This window comes from Rhinopithecus bieti, unplaced genomic scaffold (assembly GCF_001698545.2).
Source record: "Rhinopithecus bieti isolate Rb0 unplaced genomic scaffold, ASM169854v2 scaffold_10347, whole genome shotgun sequence".
Lineage (NCBI taxonomy): Eukaryota > Metazoa > Chordata > Mammalia > Primates > Cercopithecidae > Rhinopithecus > Rhinopithecus bieti.
The window spans coordinates 3,539,519-3,560,691 of NW_016806836.1; the positions used below are offsets into that span (position 1 = coordinate 3,539,519).

Genomic DNA, 21,173 nt, shown 5'->3' on the forward strand with positions numbered 1-21,173 from the left:
TTTTTTTTTTTTTTTTTTTTTTTTGTATTTTTAATGGAGATGAGGTTTCACCATGTTGGCCAGGCTGGTCTCAAACGTTTGCCCGCAGGTGATCCACCTGCCTCAGCCTCCCAAAGTGCTGGGATTACAGGTGTAAGCCACCATGCCCGGCCTTGTTTCCTCATTTGTGAAACAGAACCACAAGAATGACAGCCTCAGAGGTGGTTGTGGGAATTAAATTGTGTCCAGTCATGTTTGGCAAAGAGGAAGAGCCCAGTAAATGTCCTTGGCGTCATGATTTGGTGTCTAACTCCACCATCGTCAAACAGCTGCCTGGGATCTTGTGATTCAGGCCTCTGAGATCACATCCTGGAATTTATGTATGATACGTGGATCTGAGAAGTGTAGATCAAAGGTTATCTGGGTTCCACAAATGAGGAAGTAGGATGATCTCACCAATTTGGGATGACAGGCCATTCACACCTCATGAAACTTCCTTTGGATCTTCAAGAAAGAAGGATTTGTCACCCAGGGGCCCTTCTAGTTCTGGTCCCCATGCTGAGCAATGATGGAATGATGGAATAAGAAGCTTCTAGTAGCATGGCTTAGGGAAACAACTTTTCAGAGGAACTAAAAAGGGGTCAGCCTAGGCAACATAGCAAGACCTCATCTTTACTAAAAATAAAAGAAAAAATTAGCCAGGTGTGCTGGCACACTGTACCCCAGCTACTCAGAAGGCTGGGGCAGGAGGATTGCTTGAGCTCTGGAGGCAGAGGTTGCAGAGAGCTATGATGGCGCCACTACATTCCAGTCTAGGTGACAGAGAGAGACCGTGACTCAAAAAAGAAAAAAAAAAAGAGGACCCTTAGAAATTCCAGTTCTTTTTTTCCATTGTTTTATAGCAGAGAAAGAGGTTTAATTGTAGGGCTGCCAAACAAGGACATGACAGGAAACCTCAAATCTGTCTCCCCGAGAAGCTTGAGAAGCTTGAGAATTGATTATTCCTTTTTTTTTTTTTTTTTTTTTTTTTTTTTTTTTTTTTTGAGATGGAGTCTTGCTCTGTCACCCAGGCTGGAGTGCAGTGGCATGATCTCAGCTCACTGCAACCTCTGTCTCTTGGGGTCAAGCAACTCTCCTGGCTCAGCCTCCCGAGTAGCTGGGATTACAGGTGTGCACCACCATGCCCAGCTAATTTTTGTATTTTTAGTAGAGATGGGGTTTCACCATGTTGGCCAGGCTAGTCTTGAACTCCTAATCTCAGGTGATCTGCCCATCTCGGCCTCCCAAAGTGGTGGGATTACAGGTGTGAACCACCAGGCTCAGCCAATAATTCCCATTTCTTAATCAGGCTACCTGGATGGTGGAAGCATGGGCTCAGGTCTTGGCTGGGGTCTCTAGCTGTGTGACCTTGGACAAGTTTCTTCACCTTTCTGAACCTCAGTTTCATCATCTATAAAATGGGAATTTGACTGTCTGCTACCTGAACTGATGCTGTTTAGCAATTGAAATAGAAACCAAACCTGAAGCTCTGGCTGCCTGTGCTGAGATTTGAGATTAACCAGGGCAAAGGGCTGATGAGGTGGAGGAACCAAGGGTAGAGGAATTTATGGCAGCCCAGGGTTTATGGTTTTGATATGGGTTTATTAAGCACAATTTAGGACTGAAATAGTCTCTGTTGGTCCCTACCCCCTCGTGTCCCCGATGGCGGCAGCATGAACAAGGCCTCCGTTGCAACGTTGTCGAAAACATTTCCTGGTGCTGACTAGTGGAGGGAAGGCACAGGGAGCGGCCCTAGGGATCAGGTAGACAGCGAATGGGTGCTCTGAAGGCTGGAGAGTTTAATGGTTAACCTCCCGCTAGAAAGGGGCGCATGAAGAGTTCACTTGTACTCCTCATGTAACAGGAGCTCTCACAGTTACTGTGATCTCATTCCATTGAATCCTGACATCTTCCCTGGAGGAAGATATCATTCCCACTTTACAGATGAGGCTCGGAGTGGTGGAGTGACCTGCCCAAGGTTACACTGATCAGCAAGACGTGTGCTTCCCAGACCAGAACTTTTGTCCCCTCCCTTAAGGAAGAGCTGAAAGGATCACGCTGCTCTACCCTCATCCCCAATGAGGATGTCCCCATATGTTGGCATCCCACGGTCCAGCCATCACCGAATGCTGTGGTGTGCTGGTGAATGTTAACAACGGGCTCTCCAGGAACAAAAGCCCTGATTTGTAGAGTTTGCTAGTCTTTGTGGTGTAAACACTCCAGCAATAACCAATTTCAAGCTATCAGTGTGGCACTGGCAAACATGGAATTGGGAAGAGAAGCTACTAGTCAGTTCTCACAAGCCAGCTCCAGCACAACCCCGAGTGAATGGAACGCTGTGGTCTGTGGTGGCCGAGACACAAGGCCGCCTTCCTATAATAGTTTAGCCGTGGAGAGAACCCCAGTGCCTACAGATCTGGCTGGAGATTCTTAAGCACATCCCTTGCTTTTATTCTTTCTACCTATTATTTATGTTTTGAAACAGGGTCTTGCTCTTTCACCCAGACCGTAGTGCAGTGTTGTATTCATAGCTCACTGCATCCTCGGACTCCTGGGCTGAAGCAATCCTCCCTCCTCAGCCTTCAGAGTAGCTGGTACTATAGGCACACACCACCACACCTGGCTAATTTTTAAATTGTTTTGTAGAGATGGGGTCTCCTTATATTGCTCTGGCTGGGCTCGAACTCCTGAGGCTCAAGTGATCCTCCTGTCTCAGCCTCCCAAAGTGCTGGGACTACAGATATGAGCCACTGTGCACAGCCTTGTTCTAGAAAAAAGCAAAAAACAAAACAAAACAAAAAAACCACTTGCTTTTATGGAATGTCCCCACAGCTACTCATCTCCCATTGCTGGCAGATTGAGGTGACCCAGAAAAGGGCTCTGTCTTGGACCTTGGTGGAGGATGACAGACCCTTGGACCCTCTTGCCATTCTTCCAGATCTTTCCATTACACTCTCCCTCATCACTCCCCTCTTCAAGAGGGGGGATCAACTTTCACTCTCTCCATATACTAAGTACTTGGAATCAAGAGACCAGGGTTAGATGTCCACCTCTGCCTCCCAAGAGAAATCACTTCCCCAAGTCTCAGTCTCCTCATCTGGAAAGTGGGAGTAATCATGTCTAACTGCTTACCTCGTGATGTGAAGACTCAGAAATTATAATGGATACAAAAACATTCTGCACATCACAAAGAACTATAAAACTATTCTCATTCTTCCTTAAAAAAATTTTTTTAGCCCCCAAGCAGAACCAGAAGATTCAGTCTTATTTCTGACACCTGAAAGAAAATATACTCATCCGAGGACTTAGAAAACATATGCGCCATTTATTTTGTTTTATAAACTTTTGTTAAAACACACAAGAGTACGAAATGTTTTTTGTTTCTTTGCCCCATCAGGCGGCAGTGATGGGGGCTCAGGGGTCAGCGCAGGACCTAATGACATTCACATCCACAGAAAGATGTGGGTCGTTCTGATGGGACCCAACCCACTTTGGTAATTGCTTGATGTAAATTTCACAATTCATCTTAATCAGGGCAGATCACAGAAAAATTTGGCAAATGTAATTGGCTTGGTGATGACAAACAATAGAAGAGCATTCATTTCCGACCCTCTCCTCTCCTCTGTCTGCTCTCAGGAGAGCCATGCGGATTTCAGAAGCTGCTGAGAGCTGCCTGAAGATCGGGGTGTCTTGGTGGGGGAACGGTTGTGCCCACGCTTGTCTCCCCAGCAACCCTCTGTTAGTCCATCAGATTTTATGTTTTAGGACCACAACTCAAGTGGCCAAAAAAAAAAAAAAAAAACAAAAGAGAGAGAGAGATTTTCTAATATGTCAGCTTAGAGTCAAAAAAGTAAACTTTGTTTTGTGTTTCTCACATTACAATAAAGTTATTAAAGTGGAATGGGTTTCTTCTCCAGAAGGGGTAGATTCCCAGCAGAGAACTGACCCCCTGCTCCAAAAGATTGTTCCCATGAAGGGCCACTGTTGCCCTCTGCATGCCATGGGACATTCTTATCTCAACCTTGCTCCCATGACAGAGGCCTGAGGAACGCTGGAGGGAGGAGGTGGAGGAACAGAGTGGGAATGACCACAATGCCTGGAAATGGTTCCAGCCTCCCTGACTTACTGCAGACCAGGCTGAGCTGTCTGGAGGGGATTTCAGGGGCACTTGAATGAGGTGGTGGAGGAAGGCTTGGGAGCTCTGAGCAGGGTGCAGTCTCTCCTGGGACTGCGGGTTTGGCTGGGACTGCCATAGGGATGTGGTGATTCCTCTCTGACACATCACCCCAATACGTCTCCATGCCTCTTTCTCATAAAAAACAATCACTAATGGTGGGATTTCTGGGCACTGGGGCACTGCCTCCATCCACTCAGAGGGGTCAGTATTGAGTGGGGAGCAAGAGTCGGTCCAACAGTTTCCCTCCTACCTAATCACACCTCCAGCCCCAGGACACATCCCTTTTGTTCACACTGGTCAGTGGCATTTTCCAGCATGTCCCCAAAGCCACCAAGATTCCACATGGATGACGTGCTGGACGCTCCATCCTAGGGTCCAATGTTTCCAGAATACACCCGGAGTGATGATCTCCAGAATAAGCCTCAAACCCAGGCCTGCTTAGCCCTCCCGTGCCCCCCCACTGCGCACACTGTCCCACCCCCGTGCCAACAGGCCAGATGAGCCCGACTCCCAGGAAACAGACCCCTGCCACCCCTCCCCTAGACTTGGGGAGTGAAGAGAGAAAAGCTCTCAAGAGTTATGAATTCTCCTAAATATTTATCAGCAAACAGGATACTCGACCGTAAGTGAATTTTAGTGCAGGCTCAGGCCAATCTTGGTCCTGGGAGTGGGCAGAGTTCCCAGAGGAACGAGTCCGGTTTCTGAGGCTGGAGAAGGGAGCCAGAAGCCCCTCAACTTGATCACAGTGAGAACAAAGGGAGCCTTTGGAGAAGTTATTCAGCCACTCTCGTTAAGAGCTCCTGTTCTGATCCAGGGAGACCTGGGTTCAAGTCCTGACTCAGCCACTTCCTAGTTGTGTGAGTTTCAGAAAAAAAAATCACTTCACCTCTTAGAACGCAATTTCATCTTCTGTAACAATCTCTAGGTTAGGAGGGGCGGGTGAGTATGGGGAGGGAGGAGGAAAATAAAAAAACAAAAACAATCTCTAGGTTAATAGGGAGGAAGGGAGGATTAAATGAGATGATGCATGTCAGATGCCTCAAGACAGTGCCTGGGAGTAAGGAAGAGCTTGAGACAGGCCCTGGGAGATCATTCCTCCTGGATGTCACTCTGATGTGAGAGTTTACCCATCTTGTCCTCTCCAGCCCCAAGCCTCATTACTCTCACCCGCATTACATCATCCACCCCACCTGACCTCCCAGCTCCCAGCCTCCTGTTCTCTACAGAACTGCTGTGTTCATTTTCTGGAAGCCCAGCTCCCTGCATACCCCTTGCCACTGATCAGGGCCTCAGCCTGGTATTCCAGACCTTATGCTCTCCAGCAGGCCTTCTCTCTCTTCATCATCCCTCTCCCAAACCATTCTTCCTCAATTCTTGCTAGATTCTTCCTACCACGAGGCCTTGACTCAGGCTGTTCTTTGGAATGTCCCGTCTCACCCGCTGTACCAGCCAGACTTCTAGCCCTTCTCAAAGGCCTAGTGGATGGTCTGCCTCCTTCTGATGCTTTTCCTCTTCACTCCAAGTTCCTGTTGCAGTTGCCAACCTGGGCTTGTTTTCTTGGGTTGAAGGTCTACAGAGATCCTCACCCCAAATACCCACCCAAGTCCCTGAAGAAGGAGGGTGCAGGGGGGCTGGAGGAGAAAGGCATCTTCCCTCACCACAGCCTTCTAGACCCTGCCTGGCCCCAGTCAGTGCTTACAACATGTTCCCAGGATGACTGGGGGAATCATTTCCAAGGCCTCCTTGGCCTCTGGAGAGGTGGTGTTGGAGAAGACGGGATGGCTGAGCAAGGCGACAGCAGAGGGAAACGGGCGTTTGAGGTGGGGGCAGCAGCAGAAGGAGGAGCGAATGGATGAAGGTGAAGGTGAAGGCAGTGGCTTCAACATGAGAAAAGTTGCCCAAGGCAGTAGAGGACTTTCCAGTGGGGTCTTCCCGAGTCAAAGTCTCGTTATCCAGAGCAGGGCGTCAAGGGTGGCAGTGGGATGTGGCCCTTAGGCCATGTTCTCGGGCCCTTTATCCTTCCCATTCCTGCTCTGGGACTGGTCCTGGTGTCACGTCTTCCTTTGCCGTGACCACGTGATCACCAGGTGTTCTCTGAGGGGGCTGGGGGGAGCCAGCGGAGCCCCCAAGCCCCAGCGGCTTGCTAGATAACTTCCTGCTTGGTGATGGTCGGCTGGGGGATGGCAGAGAGGGGCTTGACGATTGTGGCGACGGCTCCCGGCAGGAGCTTGTAGGGCTCAGACCCTGAGCCACCTGGCGGTGAGGGCTGTGGGGTCTCAGGGGTGGCTGGAAGGACAAACAGACAGATAGGGGCTGCTCAAAATTCCAGCCTTTGTGGGAGTAAATGAAGAGCCCCAGGAAAGTTCTCCCCCTGACCCCCGGCCCACCCCGCCTTGACTTAATTTCTTCCTCTATAAAGTGAGAGAATTAATTAAACCAGATAATCCCTAAGGTCTTTTATGACTCAACCTTCTGTGAGTCCCAGATCATAAAGCCTAAGTTGTATGAGGTCTGGAAGGTCTCACCACCCATCTCCTCCATCATTTATTTGATATGCAGACTGAACTGCTTCTCCGAAACCAAGGCCCAGGCTTGGCTGTCACCAACGGCAATGGGATGGGTGACAGGGATATTCTTTCCTGGGAGAAGGAGCCAGCAGTTGATGAGACTCAGGGCCAACTGGCTCAAAAAATACCATTTCTTGGATATTTAGGAGATGAGTAATAGAAACTGGCCTCACTCTCATGGCAGGTTTGGAGAGCAAATTTGACCCAATTGGCAAACTTTGTTCAATGGACAACTTTCTCCAAGAACAATGTCAGTAAAATATCATCTCATCTCAGTGGATCACTTCATCCCATTGATAATCTTATTCTTTGAAGAGCCTTGCCCAATGACAAGTTTACCCTTTGGAGGTTTTCAGAGGATGGTCTAGCCCAGCAGACATCCTGACCCAATGGATAGTCTCATCTAATTGTCCAATGGATAGCCTTACCCAATTGAGCAGCCTTACATCAATGACCACTTTTACCTAATGGACAATGTCAACTAATGGGATTCTCATCCAAGAACATCTTCACCCAATAGATTACCTCGTCCAGTGGACTGCCTCATCCCAACAATGGCTTCATTCAGTAAACGCTGTCAGTCACCTTACTGAATAAACAGCCTCAACAAATGGACAACCTTGCCCTTTATTCCCTACCCTGGAACCCAGAAAACTGTTGCATCCTGGTTCTACCATCTAGACTCCACCTTCTCCTGCTTCCTCTCTTAAGCCCCATCCTCACCCTTTGCAAGGTAGAGTCCCAGAGGTTGCCCACCTGCCTGCCCCCTGGGTCGGGGCCACTCACACATCTGTCCATTGCTGAGGTGAGTGGGCATTGTGTTGGCAACGATGACATTGGTTCCCATGTGTTCCTGCATCAGGTGAGGGTGCAGGGGGTGGTGGGCATGGGGTGCATCGCTGGAGGACCCTGCAGGAAGAGAAGATCGATCAGGATGAAGAGTCTGGGATGCAGACCTCAGGCCTTGGGACGCCATCTCCCTCAGGTGTGATCAATCAACCTGCCCATCCAATATTGGCAGTGCCTGTTGGGTACCTATTCCTGGGTTAGTAAACTAGGGTGTACCATTCCCATCCGTAGGCTTCACGAGGGTGTTAAGAAGACCCCAAAAGACCAAGAGAACAAAAGTGAGTTGAAAGAAACAAGGTGTCTATAAGGAAGCTCTGAGATCAAGTAAATGTTCTAATGAGTAGTGTATTGGATGTAATCAATGGCTTTCAAAGCTCCTTGGCGTGCAAGTCCTTCAACCATTTGGTCCTGCCTCACCTTCCAGCCTCATCCCCCACATCTCTGCTGCAGCCAACTGACCTACTTATAGCATCTATGTGTCCCCTGTGTTTTCCTATGTCTATGCTTCTGCTCACATTGTTGCTTCCGTCAGAGATGTTTTTTCCACCCCAAACCCACTCCACGTCCATAAGCCCAAATCCCAGCTCATATATTTCGTCTCTTTAGAAGCCTCTCCTGATTCTCCTCATTCTCCTTCCTTGGATTTCTCATAGTAATTTATCTGTAACACAACTTTTAGGAAAACCACTTCTTCTGTCTATGAGCATTACAATTTCAGATGTATTTTTCTTCTTTGAGAGCCTAGCAGATTGTCTGGAACACAGTAACCGCTTCAAACATGTGTCAGGGAGTAAAAATATCACATGGGGTATGGTTTAATAATAGCCTATGGTGAGTAATATGACAATGATGGAATTTCAATGCTTGCAAGAGATCTCTACAGTACATTGATCTCAGTGATAAATAACGACTGTTGATAATTAACAATTATCATGTGCCAGGTACTGTTGTATAGCACTTTTCATGTTGTACATAATTTAATCCTTACAACAATCCTATAGAAAGGATACTATTATTAGCCTATTCTACAGATGAGACAACTAAGCCCAGAGCTCTTAACTATTTGGCAATAGAGCACAGGCTCCTGATCCTGATCTCAGTGACACCTGATTCATAATAATCCCTTGTTCACAGGGTCAAAGTGAGAATGAAATGAGCTATCACACAACAGTGGTTCCCAACTGGGGATGATTTTGGCCCATCAGGAGACATTTGACTATATCCGAAGACATTTTGGTTGTCACCACTGGAGAAGTGCAACTGGCACCTTATGGGTACAGGACAGAGATGCAGCCAAACAACGCACAGGACAGCCCCGCACAACAAAGAATCGTCCAGTTCCAAGTATCAATAGTACCAGTGTTGAGAAACCTCGCCCTCACTGAAGCACCTCCAAAATCTCGAATTTAACATCCCTACTTTGACTTCACCTCATGTCCTTCCAGCTCCCTTAATCTAGTACCATCACTGCAAAACTTCTTCAGCCCTACTGAGGCTGTCAATTCACTGACACTCTCTTTTCACTATCACCCCATCCTTTTGTTGTTGTTGTTGAGACAGAGTCTTGCTCTGTCACACACGCTGGAGTGCAATGTCGCAATCTCGGCTCATTGCAACCTCCATTTCCCGGGTTCAAGCAATTGTCCTGCCTCAGCCTCCCGAGTAGCTGGGATTACAGGTGCATGCCACCACGTCTGGCTAATGTTTTTTTGTATTTTTAGTAGAGATGGTGTTTTGCTGTGTTGGCCAGGTTGGTCTTGAGCTCCTAGCCTCAAGTGATCCACCCGCCTCGGCCTCCCAAAGTGCTAGGATTACAGGTGTAAGCCACTGTACCCAGCCTCCATCTTTATTTCTCTTTGAGTGCAGCCCAGACTCCATGACCTATCATTCTAATCACTCCCTTGCAGTCATCCTAACTCCTTCATACTCCCCTTCACAGTCAAACCAAAGGGTTATCTACTCTATCTCCACCTTCCCACTTGCTCTCTTTGGAGCACTCTCCAATCTGGTTTCCACTCTCTCAGCTCTCTGGAACTGCTTTCAACACAATTTTCAAGAGCCTCCAGCTGCCAATCCAATGGACTCTTTCCTCTCTCTTCCCCTCCTCCCTTCACCTCTCCATTCCTCCCTCCTTCTTTCTGTCTCTCTGCAGAGTGTAACACCATTAAACACTCTGTCCTTCAAACACGCTCTTCTCTTGGATTCTGGAATTGCCCTGGTTTTCTCCTACCCCTCCGGCCAGTCTTCTTCCCTTCCCTCCATGGCTCCATCTTCCCCTGATTCCACAGAGCTGCCTTTAATCTTGTGCTTGAGCAGCAGACTCATACATTCAACTGCCTCCTTGGTAACTTGGATTTGTAATAGTCATCTCATGCTTAATGAAAGTCCACAATGAGGCTGGGCATGGTGGCTCACACCTGTAATCCCAGCATTTTGAGAGGCCAAGTCGGAAGGATTGCTTAAGACCAGGAGTTCAAGACCAGCCTGAGCAACATAGTGAGACATTGTCTCTATAAAAAATAAAAATGAAAAATTAGCTGGGTATGGTGGCACACACCTGTAGTCCCAGCTACTCGAAAGGCTGGAGGATCTCTTGAGCCTGGAAGGTTGAGGCTGCAGTGAGCTATGACTGCGCCACTGCACTCCAGCCTGGGTGACAGAGAGAGATCTTGTCTCAAAAAAAAAAGGAAAAAGGAAAAAAAGAGAGTCCACAATGGATCTCTGAGGTCACCCCTCATGACCACCCCCAGACTCCAGCATCAAGTTGTTTATTCTGTCCTCCTCATCTCAGTAAACTACTCCATCATCATTTCTGCTATTCAAAGCAAAAATTTAGACTCTGTCCTTGACTCTTCCTCTTCCTGTCACTCCCTACATCTGATCAGTCAGCAAATCCTGTGGATGTGGGCTCTTCCTCCAAATAGATGATCAGGTTTATCTTCACTGCTCCATTTCCATGGTCCAAGCCTTCACCATCTGTCACATGATTGGAGACAGTGACATTCTCAGGAATCTCTGTAATTTACTTTGTACCCAACAGTCAGAGTGGTTTGTTTAAAGCATTAGTCTGGGCTGAGCATGGTGGCTCACACCTGTCATTCTAGCACTTTGGGAGACCGAGGTGGGCAATCACTTGAGGTCAGGAGTTTGAGACCATCCAGGCCGATAGGGTGAAACCCCATCTCTGCTAAAAATATAAAAAAATGAGCCGAGCGTGGTGGCGGGTGCCTGTAATCCTAGCTACTTGGGAGGTTGTGCGGGAGAATTGCTTGAACTTGGGAGGTGGAGGTTGCAGTGAGCTGAGATCCTGCCACTGCACTCCAGCCTGGATGATAGAGGGAAATTTTGTCTCAAAGAATAAAAATAATTAGTCTGGTTTTCACTCTCCTTACAATAGTTGCAATGAGAATAAAATCCAAATTTCTGACAAGGTTTATAAAGCCATATGTTTATGATTTGGTTTCTGCCCAATCTCCATCTTCACCTCCTACATCTCCTCCATCTCACAACCTTGCCCTTCTTTCTCAAACACACAACTCTCTCCTCTCCAGGGCCCTTGAAATAGTTCCTTCTTCTTGGAATATTCCTCTCTTGTCTTTTTTTTTTTTTTTTTTGGATGGAGTCTCGCTCTGTCGCCCAGGCTGGAGTGCAGTGGTTCGATCTTGGCTCACTGCAAACTCCACCTCCCAGGTTCACGCCATTCTCCTGCCTCAGCCTCCCAAGTAGCTAGGACCACAGGCGTCCGCCACCACGCCCAGCTGATTTTTTGTATTTTTAGTAGAGACAGGGTTTCACCGTGTTAGCCAGGATGGTCTGGATCTCCTGACCTCATAATCTGCTCTCCTTGGCCTCCCAAAGTGCTGGGATTACAGGCGTGAGCCATTGCTCTCTTGTCTTTTAAGCCTGCATTTCCTTTCAGCCATTAGGGTCTTAGCACAAGAGTCACCATTTCAGAGAGGTCTCCTTTGGCCTTCCCTATCTAAAGAGGATTCCTTTTCGGTTAAACTCTATCATATTACCTGTCTATTTCAAAATCATAAAATGTGAGCCTTTATACACACATGCACGCACATACGGGCATATACACAGATATCCACGCATCCATGCACACTCACACACACACAGCCTCCCGGAGGGCAAAGATCTTGTTCTTTACTGAATTGCCAGCACTTAGAACAGTGACTGGCATGTGCTAGACTCTCGGTGCCTAAACAAATAGACCATTGCCTTTGTTTCCATTTTTCTGGTCAGGAAACTGAGGCACAGACGGGTTAAGCAACTTGCCCAAAGCTGCACAGTGGGGAAGCCAAGGAGCTGAGGGGTGAGCTCAGGTCTGTGTGAGGCCGTCTCCTGGACAGTCCCCCCTCCAACCCCGCCCCTCCTGGGCCTGGCACAGACCTCCCAGCAGCATCTCCTGCAGCAGGTTGTCGATCTTGGCCATGCCGAAGAGCTTGATGAACTGGATCTGCTCAATCATCTGCCAGGTGATGCTCTGCAGGGTAGGCAGCAGCAGCAGCAGCTCTCCAAAGCGGCCGCGCGAGTCATACTGGCGGTCGTTGATGTAGTCCTCCAAGCTCACTTGCACCTGGGAACGCAGCCGCTTGATCTTCCCTGGATCGCTCAGCCCTTTGGCATCTACAATGGAAGAAGGTGGGCAAGGGAGGGCAGTAGGGTCCAGCTGGAGCATCTGGGGAGTCAAGACCCAGATGTCCCCTGACTTGTGTCACACAAGGAGTCTTCAGCAGTGTGGGCACAAGGATTCAGGGACCTCAACAACCATGGTACGCCAGCATGAATTGTAATTTCCTAGACACAGGCAGAAAAAGATTTCTGCCACATTTCCTAAGGCACTAAACCAGAAGAGTAGGGAATAGGAGATGGAGGGCGGGACTTGAGGAATGCGTCCAATAAGCACTTAGCAACTGCCTCATCTTACACATGGGGAAACCCAGACACAGAGCAAGGATAGGGCTTGTCCTAGGTGGCACAGCCAGTTGTTGGCAGAGCCACGATGGGAACTTGGGGTTTTGGGCCACAGTTGAGGTCCCCTCATCCAGACCTCAGCACTTGCTGCCTCTACTGTGTTAGAATAGGCTCCCCTTCCCTGGTTCCTGCTTCCTATCACCTTAGGGACTCAGGTTAGGTTTCACCTCCTCCAGGAAGTCTCCCTTCTACCCTCCTATGTCTGCATCCTGTGTCCTTCCTGTTTCCAAATCTCTGTGGCCCCTCCATCACTGCTGACCACACAGGATGTAATTGTTGTGCCATCCAAATGTGAGCTCTGCAGGGGCAGGCATATGTCTTATTTGCCATTTTTATTTTATCTTATTTTATTTTATTTTATTTTATTTTATTTTTTGGGACTGAGTCTCCCTCTGACTCCCAGGCTGGAGTGCAGTGGCGTGATCTCGGCTCATTGCAACCTCTGCCTCCCGGATTCAAGCGATTCTCCTGCCTCAGCCTCCCAAGTAGCTGGGATTACAGGCACATACCACACCCAGCTAATTTCTGTATTTTAGTGGAGACGGGGTTTCACCATGCTGGCCAGGCTGGTCTCAAACTTCTGACCTCAAGTAATCTGCCTGCCTCAGCCTCCCAAAATGTTGGGATTACAGGTGTGAGCCACTGCACCTGGTCTTTGCCATGTCAAACCCACCACCTAGCACCATGCATAGTCAATATTTACTGAATAGGGCCGGGCGTTATATTTATTTATAACTATATATAAATATTTTGTTAGATGGCTGGATGAATGAATGAAAAAAAAATCAGTGAATAAATTCTAGATCCTTAGCCTAGAAGGGACTTAAGCGGTCATTCAATATTTAATCTCAACCTTTATAGAGGTAATGCATTTATTTCCTCTTTCATGGAGAAAGGAAGTGGCAGAAAGAACATTCACCCACATTTCTAGTGAGCTCTCTCCACTGAATCACGTTTGTTCATTTGTTCATTCAGTCCACAAATGTTTACTGAGCCCCTCCTGCATGCCAGGGGAACTAGGTTCCCCACCCCTTCAAATTGCTAGAGGCTGCTGCCTCTGACTCAGCATCAGTGATCCTGCCCATTTTGCAGAACAATTCTGCCAGTCCAGCCTCATGCCGAGCACTACAGAGGATACAGGCTGGGCCAGGCTGTGGAGGGAACTAGAATTAGAAATCTCACCCTCTGGGAAGTGTGGGATAGCATGTGGTAGGTAAGAATGTGGGCTTGAGAGAGAGAGAAATCGGGATTGACAGGTGGTCTGAAGTTCAAATCCAAGCTCTGACATTTTCGGGTTGCGTGACCTTGGGCAAGTTAATCATGCCTCAGTTTCCTTATCTGTAAAATGGAGATAATAATTCCTACTTCACAGGTATCATGTTGGTAAGTAAGATAATCCACATAAAGTGTTTTAAAACAGCTCTTTAGTGAGCATTTAATACATGGGGCTCATCTTCCTCTTCATCACTATATATTATATTTTTTTTTGTTTTGTTTTGTTTTTTGAGATGAAATTTTGCTCTTGTTGCTCAGGCTGGAGTGCAATGGCTCCCACTGCAACCTCCGCCTTCCGGGTTCAAGCGATTCTCCTGCCTTGAAATCACACAGCTAATTTTTGTATTTTTAGTAGAGACGGGGTTTCACCATGTTGGCCAGGCTAGTCTTGAACTCCTGACCTTGAGTAATCTGCCTGCCTCAGTCTCCCAAAGTGCTGGGATTACAGGCATGAGCCACCGCACACGGCCTTTTCATTACTATTATTACTAGAGGTAATCTATCTGCAGTGTGAAGGACAGTGCCGGGCACACAGTAGGTCCCCTCTAACATGTAAGCAGGGAAGGCAAGCAAGCCTCCGGGGTTCAGGCATCTTTGACAATGGGAAACAAAAGCAGGTTTTGTACAAAGACATTCTGTATAAACGCAGGTGCGAAAGTCAGTGGACAGAATGGGGAGAGGAGAGCCAAGAGCCACAGGAGAGGGTAGTAATGCTTTATCTTCATCCTGCAATGTGAAGGGTTGGGAGATACTATCTACGGTTGATAGAACAAGAAAAGAAAGATAAAAGCACATAACATGCAACAGCGACACAAAAATAGCAATAAAAATATATTGGGAAAAATGAGGGAGAAAAGATGGGAATGGTAATGGAGAAAAGCAAAATCCTCTGCTATCCTAGGAGGAACGTTATGATCCAAAATGAATACATCAACAAATATAAGGCTTAGTCTTTCATTTAGAATTGTTGAGGAAACTGCCAGAAGGAACAATTAAAAGAATCAGACATGTTTCTCTTGGGGAGTAGACTTAGAGCTGGAAAAGTAGGATGGGGAGAAGTATTTGCATTTTAAGTATGTGTAGATTTATTTATTTACTTATTTATTTATTTTTTTTAGATGAGGTCTTGCTTTGTCACCCAGACTGGAGTGCAGTGGTGCAATCACAGCTCATAGCAGCCTCGACCTCCTGGGCTCAAGAGATCCACCCACCTTGGCCTCCCGAGTAGCTGGGACTGCAGGTGCTCACTACCATCCCTGGCTAATTTTTTTTTAGTTTCTATAGAGACAAGGTCTTGTTACATTGGCCAGGTTGGTCTCGAACTCCTGGCCTGAAGTGATCCTCCTGCCTCTGCCTCCCAAAGTGCTGGGATTACAAGTGTGAGCCACCACATCAGGTTCTAGATATTATTTTGATAAAAATTTTTTAAGGAAAAGAAGCAAATATGAAAGAAAAGAGGAAGATGGGAAGTAAGGAGAAAGAAGGATGGAGGGAAGAAGTAAAAGAAGGGAAAGCCCAGGCCTTTGGAGTCAGGGTGCCCTGTCGAGTCATATCCTCCCTTTGTGTTTCTTTGAGATGGTGTCTCACTCTGTTGCCCAGGCTGGAATGCAGCAGCGCGATATTGGCTCACTGCAACCTCCGCCTCCCAAGTTCAAGTGATTCTTCTGCCTCAGTCTCCCAAGTAGCTGGGATTACAGGCATGCACCACCATGCCAGGCTAATTTTTGTATTTTTAGTAGAGATGGGGTTTTGCCATGTTAGCCAGGCTTGTCTTGAACCCCTGACCTCATGTGATCCACCCGCCTTGGCCTCCCAAAGTGCTGGGATTACAGGTGTGAGCCACCGCACCTGGCCATATCCTCCCTTCAAATCTTGACTTGCCTCATCTGTTAAATGAAAACGGCCTCTTCTAGCTGTCGTTAACATGAGATGAGGTTGTGAACTCTGTACATAACCCAATAGGAGAAGTCTGGCAGAGTGTTCTGGAGAGAGAGTCAGGGATGGCTTAGGAGGTGCGCACTGTACCTGGGTCAAAGAAGATGATGGCTTTGAGGTAGGCATACTCATTGTCATCGATCTGCAGCTCCTGGAAGGGCAGCACCAGCTCGTCAAGGATGCGCATGGACACCCGGCTCATCTCCGCCAGCTCCGGGCAGTGCCGAGGGACAATATAGTCATTGCCTGGAAGGGTTGGGAGAGAGGGAGGATGGGAAGTCACCTTGGGTTGACCCCTCTCCTCTAGTTTTGGCTTTTAAGTTGGCAAGATAGTTGATGCCTGTGGGAGGAGGACCTGCAGGGATGATGACTCCTATTTCACAGGTAAGGAAGCTGAGGCCCAGATTCAGAAGATGAGCTGCCTCGAGTAATCCGGCTGAACTTGGAACTTGACTTTCTAGGACCCCTTTCACATGACCCAAGCTCCATTTACCAACATGACTCACAAGATCGATGCCATTCAAAGGCCACCTGGTAGGCACCAAAGCATCAAAGTTAAAGGACCAGATTCTGGAACTGCACTGCCCTGCTTAAATGGCTCTGCCCCTGATAGCCAGTTAGAGTTGGATAAGTTACTTAACCTCTCTGTGCCTCAGTTTTCTCATCTATAAGATGAGGATAAATAATCGAGCTTCCCTCATAGCATTGTTGTATTAAAATAGGTAGTGTTTGCAAAGCAGTGAGCACAGTCCCTGGCGCATAGTGTGTGCTGTACAAGCGTTTAAAATAATAAATATGCTGGCTGGGCGTGGTGGCTCATGCCTGTAATCCCAGCACTTCGGGAGGCCAAGGCGGGTGGATCACGAGGTCAGGAGATTGAGACTATCCTGGCTAACATGGTGAAACCCCATCTCTACTAAAAATACAAAAAAAAAAAAAAAAAAAAAAATTAGCCAGGCGTGGTGGCAGGCGCCTATAGTCCCAGCGACTCGGAAGGCTGAGGCAGGAGAATGGTGTGAACCCGGGAGGCGGAGCTTGCAGTGAGCCGAGATCGCACCACTGCACTCCAGATGGGCGACTGAGCAAAACTCCGTCTCAGAAAAAAAAAAAATAATAATAATAATAATAAATATGCCATGAAGGCACAGGTGACACGGCCTGGGCTTTGTGCCATTCCCAACCACCTCTTGCTCCTACTCCAGAAAGAACATCAGAATGCACAGGTAGGCTGGGCACAGTGGCTCACACCTGTAACCCCAGCACTTTGGGAGACTGAGGCAGGTGGACCATTTGAGGCCAGAAGTTTGAGATCAGCCTGGTCAACATGGTGAAACCCTGTCTCTACTAAAAATACAAAAATTAGCTGGGTGTGGTGGTGCACGCCTGTGGTCCCAGCTACTCTGGAGGGTGACGCAGGAGAATTGCTTGAACCTGGCAGGCGGAGGCTGAAGTAAGCCGAGATTGCACCATTGCACTCCAGCCTGAGTGACAGAGCAAGACTCTAAAAAACAAACAAACAAAAAGATGTACAGGTAATTCCAGGGATAATCCTGATTGTGCTCTGACTTTACTGCTGGGAATTTGATGCCTTACATCCACATTTCTTTGCATCTGAGTGGGGTACCCAGTTGAGAACTGAGTCCTGGAGCCCTCCAATGCAAGCCTGAGGACAGGGCCACTCCTGACTAGTCTCCCTCGCCCTTGCATGCCACCATGTGAATCTCCTTGCGTGGGTGAGTGCCATGCTAGGTACGCCCTCCCTGGAGCCCGGGCCAGGGCAGGCAGCCTCCTCACCTAGGAGCAGCACGTCCTTGAACACCATGGATCGCTTGGTGGCTCCGAGCAGCAGGTGCTCGCCAGCATGGGCTCTGAGCAGGGCCACCTGAAAGAGAGAAGGAACAGTGTTTGCCATCTGTACCCTTGGGAAGGCTGCCTGTAGCCAACTCAGTGACACTGGGCAAGTCAGCTTAATGCTCCCCTGTGCCTCTACCTGCCTGAACTGTGAAATGGGCATCATAAAACTACTGCCCATAAAACTAGAAACCTGGAAGGGATTCTGCAGAAAATCGGAAGGGGAAAGAACATGCGCTCAGAGCTGAGAGACCTCGCGCCAACTCTGCCCTTGAACTGTTGTGTCCTTGGGCGAGAAGCTGCTTTGCGCTGGGCCTCTTCTGTGTGCCTGATGAAACTGTAAGAAACATTCTGTGTGCTTTTTTTTTCTCTTTTTTGAGATTCTCAAAATGTCTATGATCCCAAAAGTTCCAAAACCGTGGATCCCAAATTCCCACCCATGGACCAGCTATGGAGAATTATGAAGGGTGCTTTGTAAAATACAGATTCTACTTTTTTTTTTTTTTTTTTTTTGAGACAGAGTCTCACTCTGTCACCCAGGCTGGAGTGCAGTGGCATGATCTCGGCTCACTGCAGCTTCCGCCTCCCAGGTTCAAGTGATTCTCGTGCCTCAGCCTCCAGAGTAGCTGAGACTACAGGCATGCACCACCATGCCTGGCTAATTTTATTTTTAGGAGAGATGAAGTTTCACCATACTGGCCAGGCTGATCTCGAACTCCTGACCTCAGGTGATCAGCCCAACTCGGCCTCCCAAAGTGCTGGGATTACAGGCATGAACCATTGTGCCCAGCCTGAAAATAAAGATTCTTAGGCCCTGAGATTCTGATCCTGATTCTGTATGTTTAGGGTGGGCCCAGGGATCTGTGTTTAATAAGCTCCACAGTTGACTCTGAAGTGCAATTCTGTTTGGGAAATCATTGCTGTGGCAGATCCCTCCAGGGACTGACATTGCAGGACTCCAGGATTCTGAGAGGGCATTACAAGAACTTGGAGGTGGATGTTGGGTCTCAGGGCTGGTCCTTCTCAGAGCAAAGGTATGAGCACTGGCCTCTGGCAGAGAATCGCCTTGATGAAACCCTTCTCTGCAGGGCGTACAAGGCAAGACTTCGAAGACTAGAATCGTAGGTAGGTGCCCAGCAAGCTCACAGAAGGACATAGCCAGCCCACTGAGGGCCAGCTGCTTTAGTGCTTGCCTGAGGACCAAAGGATGGCCTGAAAGAAAACAGCACCAGGCTGGTAGCCTCAAGTATCTTATCTTCAAGACTGAATTGGGGAGTTTGGAGGTTCTATAGCAAGCCAAGCTAGAAGGTTAAAATGTCTTTGTTTGTTCATTCATTTGACTGTTCGTTCTTTCAGTTATCAAATCCTAAATGCCTACTATATGCCAGATGCTTTTTAAGACAATGGAGGCACAATGTTTAAAAACGAGAGACAAGGTGTCTAATCTCATCGAACTAATTTGTAGGAGAAAGTATGGAACAGATAGTAGAGAACAAATACATACAAAGCGCAGTGGGTGATCACAACATAAGAGAAAGAGGAAGGAGAAAAGATGGGAGGAAGGAAGAAGGGAGGGAGGGGAGTGGAAAGGATGGTGAGAGCAATGGGGCAAGAATGGCTACACTAGATGGGGAGGTCAGAGGAGGCCTCTAAGGAGATGAAATTGTTGTTAGAGGAAAAAAGAGATTTGCCTGAAGGTATTTGGCGCAAAATAAGCCTTCAATAAATATTTGAATGAAGGAAGGAAGGAAAGGGGAAATGAATGAATGAATGAATGAATGAGCAAACATCTTGACTTCTTCTCTAGCTCTAGCTGCTCCTAGGCAGCCACTTGTCCTTGCCCCTTCTATTCCCCATGGATAGAATCTTGTGACGAAAACAGAAAAAGAGGAAACTGCCTGGGAGGGGAAATCCACTTTCCATGACCAATGTATGGAGGGAGGCCGAGGATGCTGATTGCTGAGGGCCTCCTGCGCGCCAGGCACTGTGCAAGCCTTTCATCAGTCACCCCAGTGGCCTTCACACCACGAAGCAGAAGACCTAGATTTGAATCCCAGTTCTGTGGCTAACTTGCTCTGTGACTTCAGGCAAATTGTTGTCTCTCTGTAAGCCCCAGTCTCTTTCTCCAGTTGTATCCAGGCCCAAGAAGCACACCAACTGGGAATCTAGTTTCTGGGGCAATGTCAACAGAATTGGAATGCCCTTTGGAGGACAATGCCCCCGATTTTCCCAGGGATGCCCCACCTGCATTGGGCAAGCTGGGCTCCTCATACACCAGGAATGGGGAGCTGGGAACCCTTCTGATCCCAGGTTCAACCCCCTGATATGGCAGCTGTTCTGGGGGGTGGGCCGGTAGGTCGGGGTGGTGTGTTAATGATTGTCCTCTGTTATTGGCCACCCATCATTGCCCTCTGAGAATGCTCTGAGCCCCAGCCAGGGAGGTTTGGGTGGGAAATCGAGGTTAACAATTGCTCAGGTTGAGGGTATCTTGTTGCCCTGCTAAGCCCCTGGGAAGGAACAGGAGGGATTAAACATTAATGTAGAGACTCCAGCAGAGGGGACTGGGGCCAGAGCACAAGGAGCAGGGGAGAGGGTAGGGGCAGATTGTCCAAGATCCTTGCCCTGTTGACTCTGCTAACGGAGGGAGGAACCATGGAAGAGGACCCTGGGTCCAGCCCCTGTATGAGGCTGGGGACCAGCCAAACCAGCATTTTCACAGTGTCCCTATATGCAGTATTAACAGGTGTTCCAGGAGAATCTTGGGGCCGAAGGAGTTTGGGAAGCCTTGGCCTCTGAGAAGTCGACTTCTCAGAAGTTTTCACAGACTCACATGCATTGTCAGTGTCTTATGCGAAGGTGTGAAACAGGTAAGTGAATGCACAAGAGGCTGTCTCCAAAGCTGGGGACATGGCCCAGCCCAGCTCCTCTTCCCTGGGAGGAACATCTCTTTGGAGGCCCAGGGGTGCTCTGGGCAGGACCTTCACAGGTGGCATCTCCGAAATTCATCTGTTCTCAGACACACGCCGCCTTCCTTCAACCCTTTCTTCCCCCAGGGACATTTTAGTATTCCAAAAACAAAATGTACGGTGGGAAATACAGTGCTGAGTTCAACGGTTTTGGTGGGAAAGAAGGAAGAAACTAACATTTAGGGAGACGAGCTCTGGTCCGGGCACTGCGCAGCTTGCTCCATCACCTGAGTTTCGCACTTTTCAGATAGTAATGTCCTCAGTCCTCCCAACCACACTCTAAAGTGGATATTATCATTTCCACTTTACAGATAAGAGAACACTGAGGCTCAGAGAGAGGAAGTCATTTGCCCAGGATTAGGCAGACAACCAGTATTAGAGCCAGAGCTTAAGCCAAAATCTCCTGATCCCTGCCCCAGGGTCCCTGTCAACATCCCCCTGGGAGAGTCACAGGTACGATGGTTAGGAGCTTGGACTCTGGAGCTTCCCTGCTAGGTTCTAATCCCAGCTGTGCTGGATAGTAGCTATGTGACCTTGAGCAGGTTACTTAAC

At 48.2% G+C, this 21,173-nt stretch overlaps 1 protein-coding gene across 4 annotated transcripts in view; it reads right to left on the minus strand.

The window, feature by feature from the left end:
- Nucleotides 1-3,323: 3,323 nt before the first annotated feature.
- HNF4A (hepatocyte nuclear factor 4 alpha) overlaps nucleotides 3,324-21,173 on the minus strand; it is a 35,806-nt gene continuing 17,956 nt past the window's right edge. For 2 of the 4 annotated variants that reach the window (XM_017878020.1, XM_017878023.1), the window contains exons 6-10: nucleotides 17,599-17,686; nucleotides 15,895-16,050; nucleotides 12,010-12,246; nucleotides 7,486-7,671; nucleotides 3,324-6,481 (exon numbers count right to left, since the gene is read on the minus strand). In XM_017878020.1, the coding sequence (XP_017733509.1) occupies nucleotides 6,339-6,481; nucleotides 7,486-7,671; nucleotides 12,010-12,246; nucleotides 15,895-16,050; nucleotides 17,599-17,686 (810 nt within the window). In that variant the 3' untranslated portion in view covers nucleotides 3,324-6,338. The remainder of the gene's footprint in view (nucleotides 6,482-7,485; nucleotides 7,672-12,009; nucleotides 12,247-15,894; nucleotides 16,051-17,598; nucleotides 17,687-21,173) is intronic. The other 2 variants (XM_017878022.1, XM_017878021.1) reach the window with 2 other exon arrangements.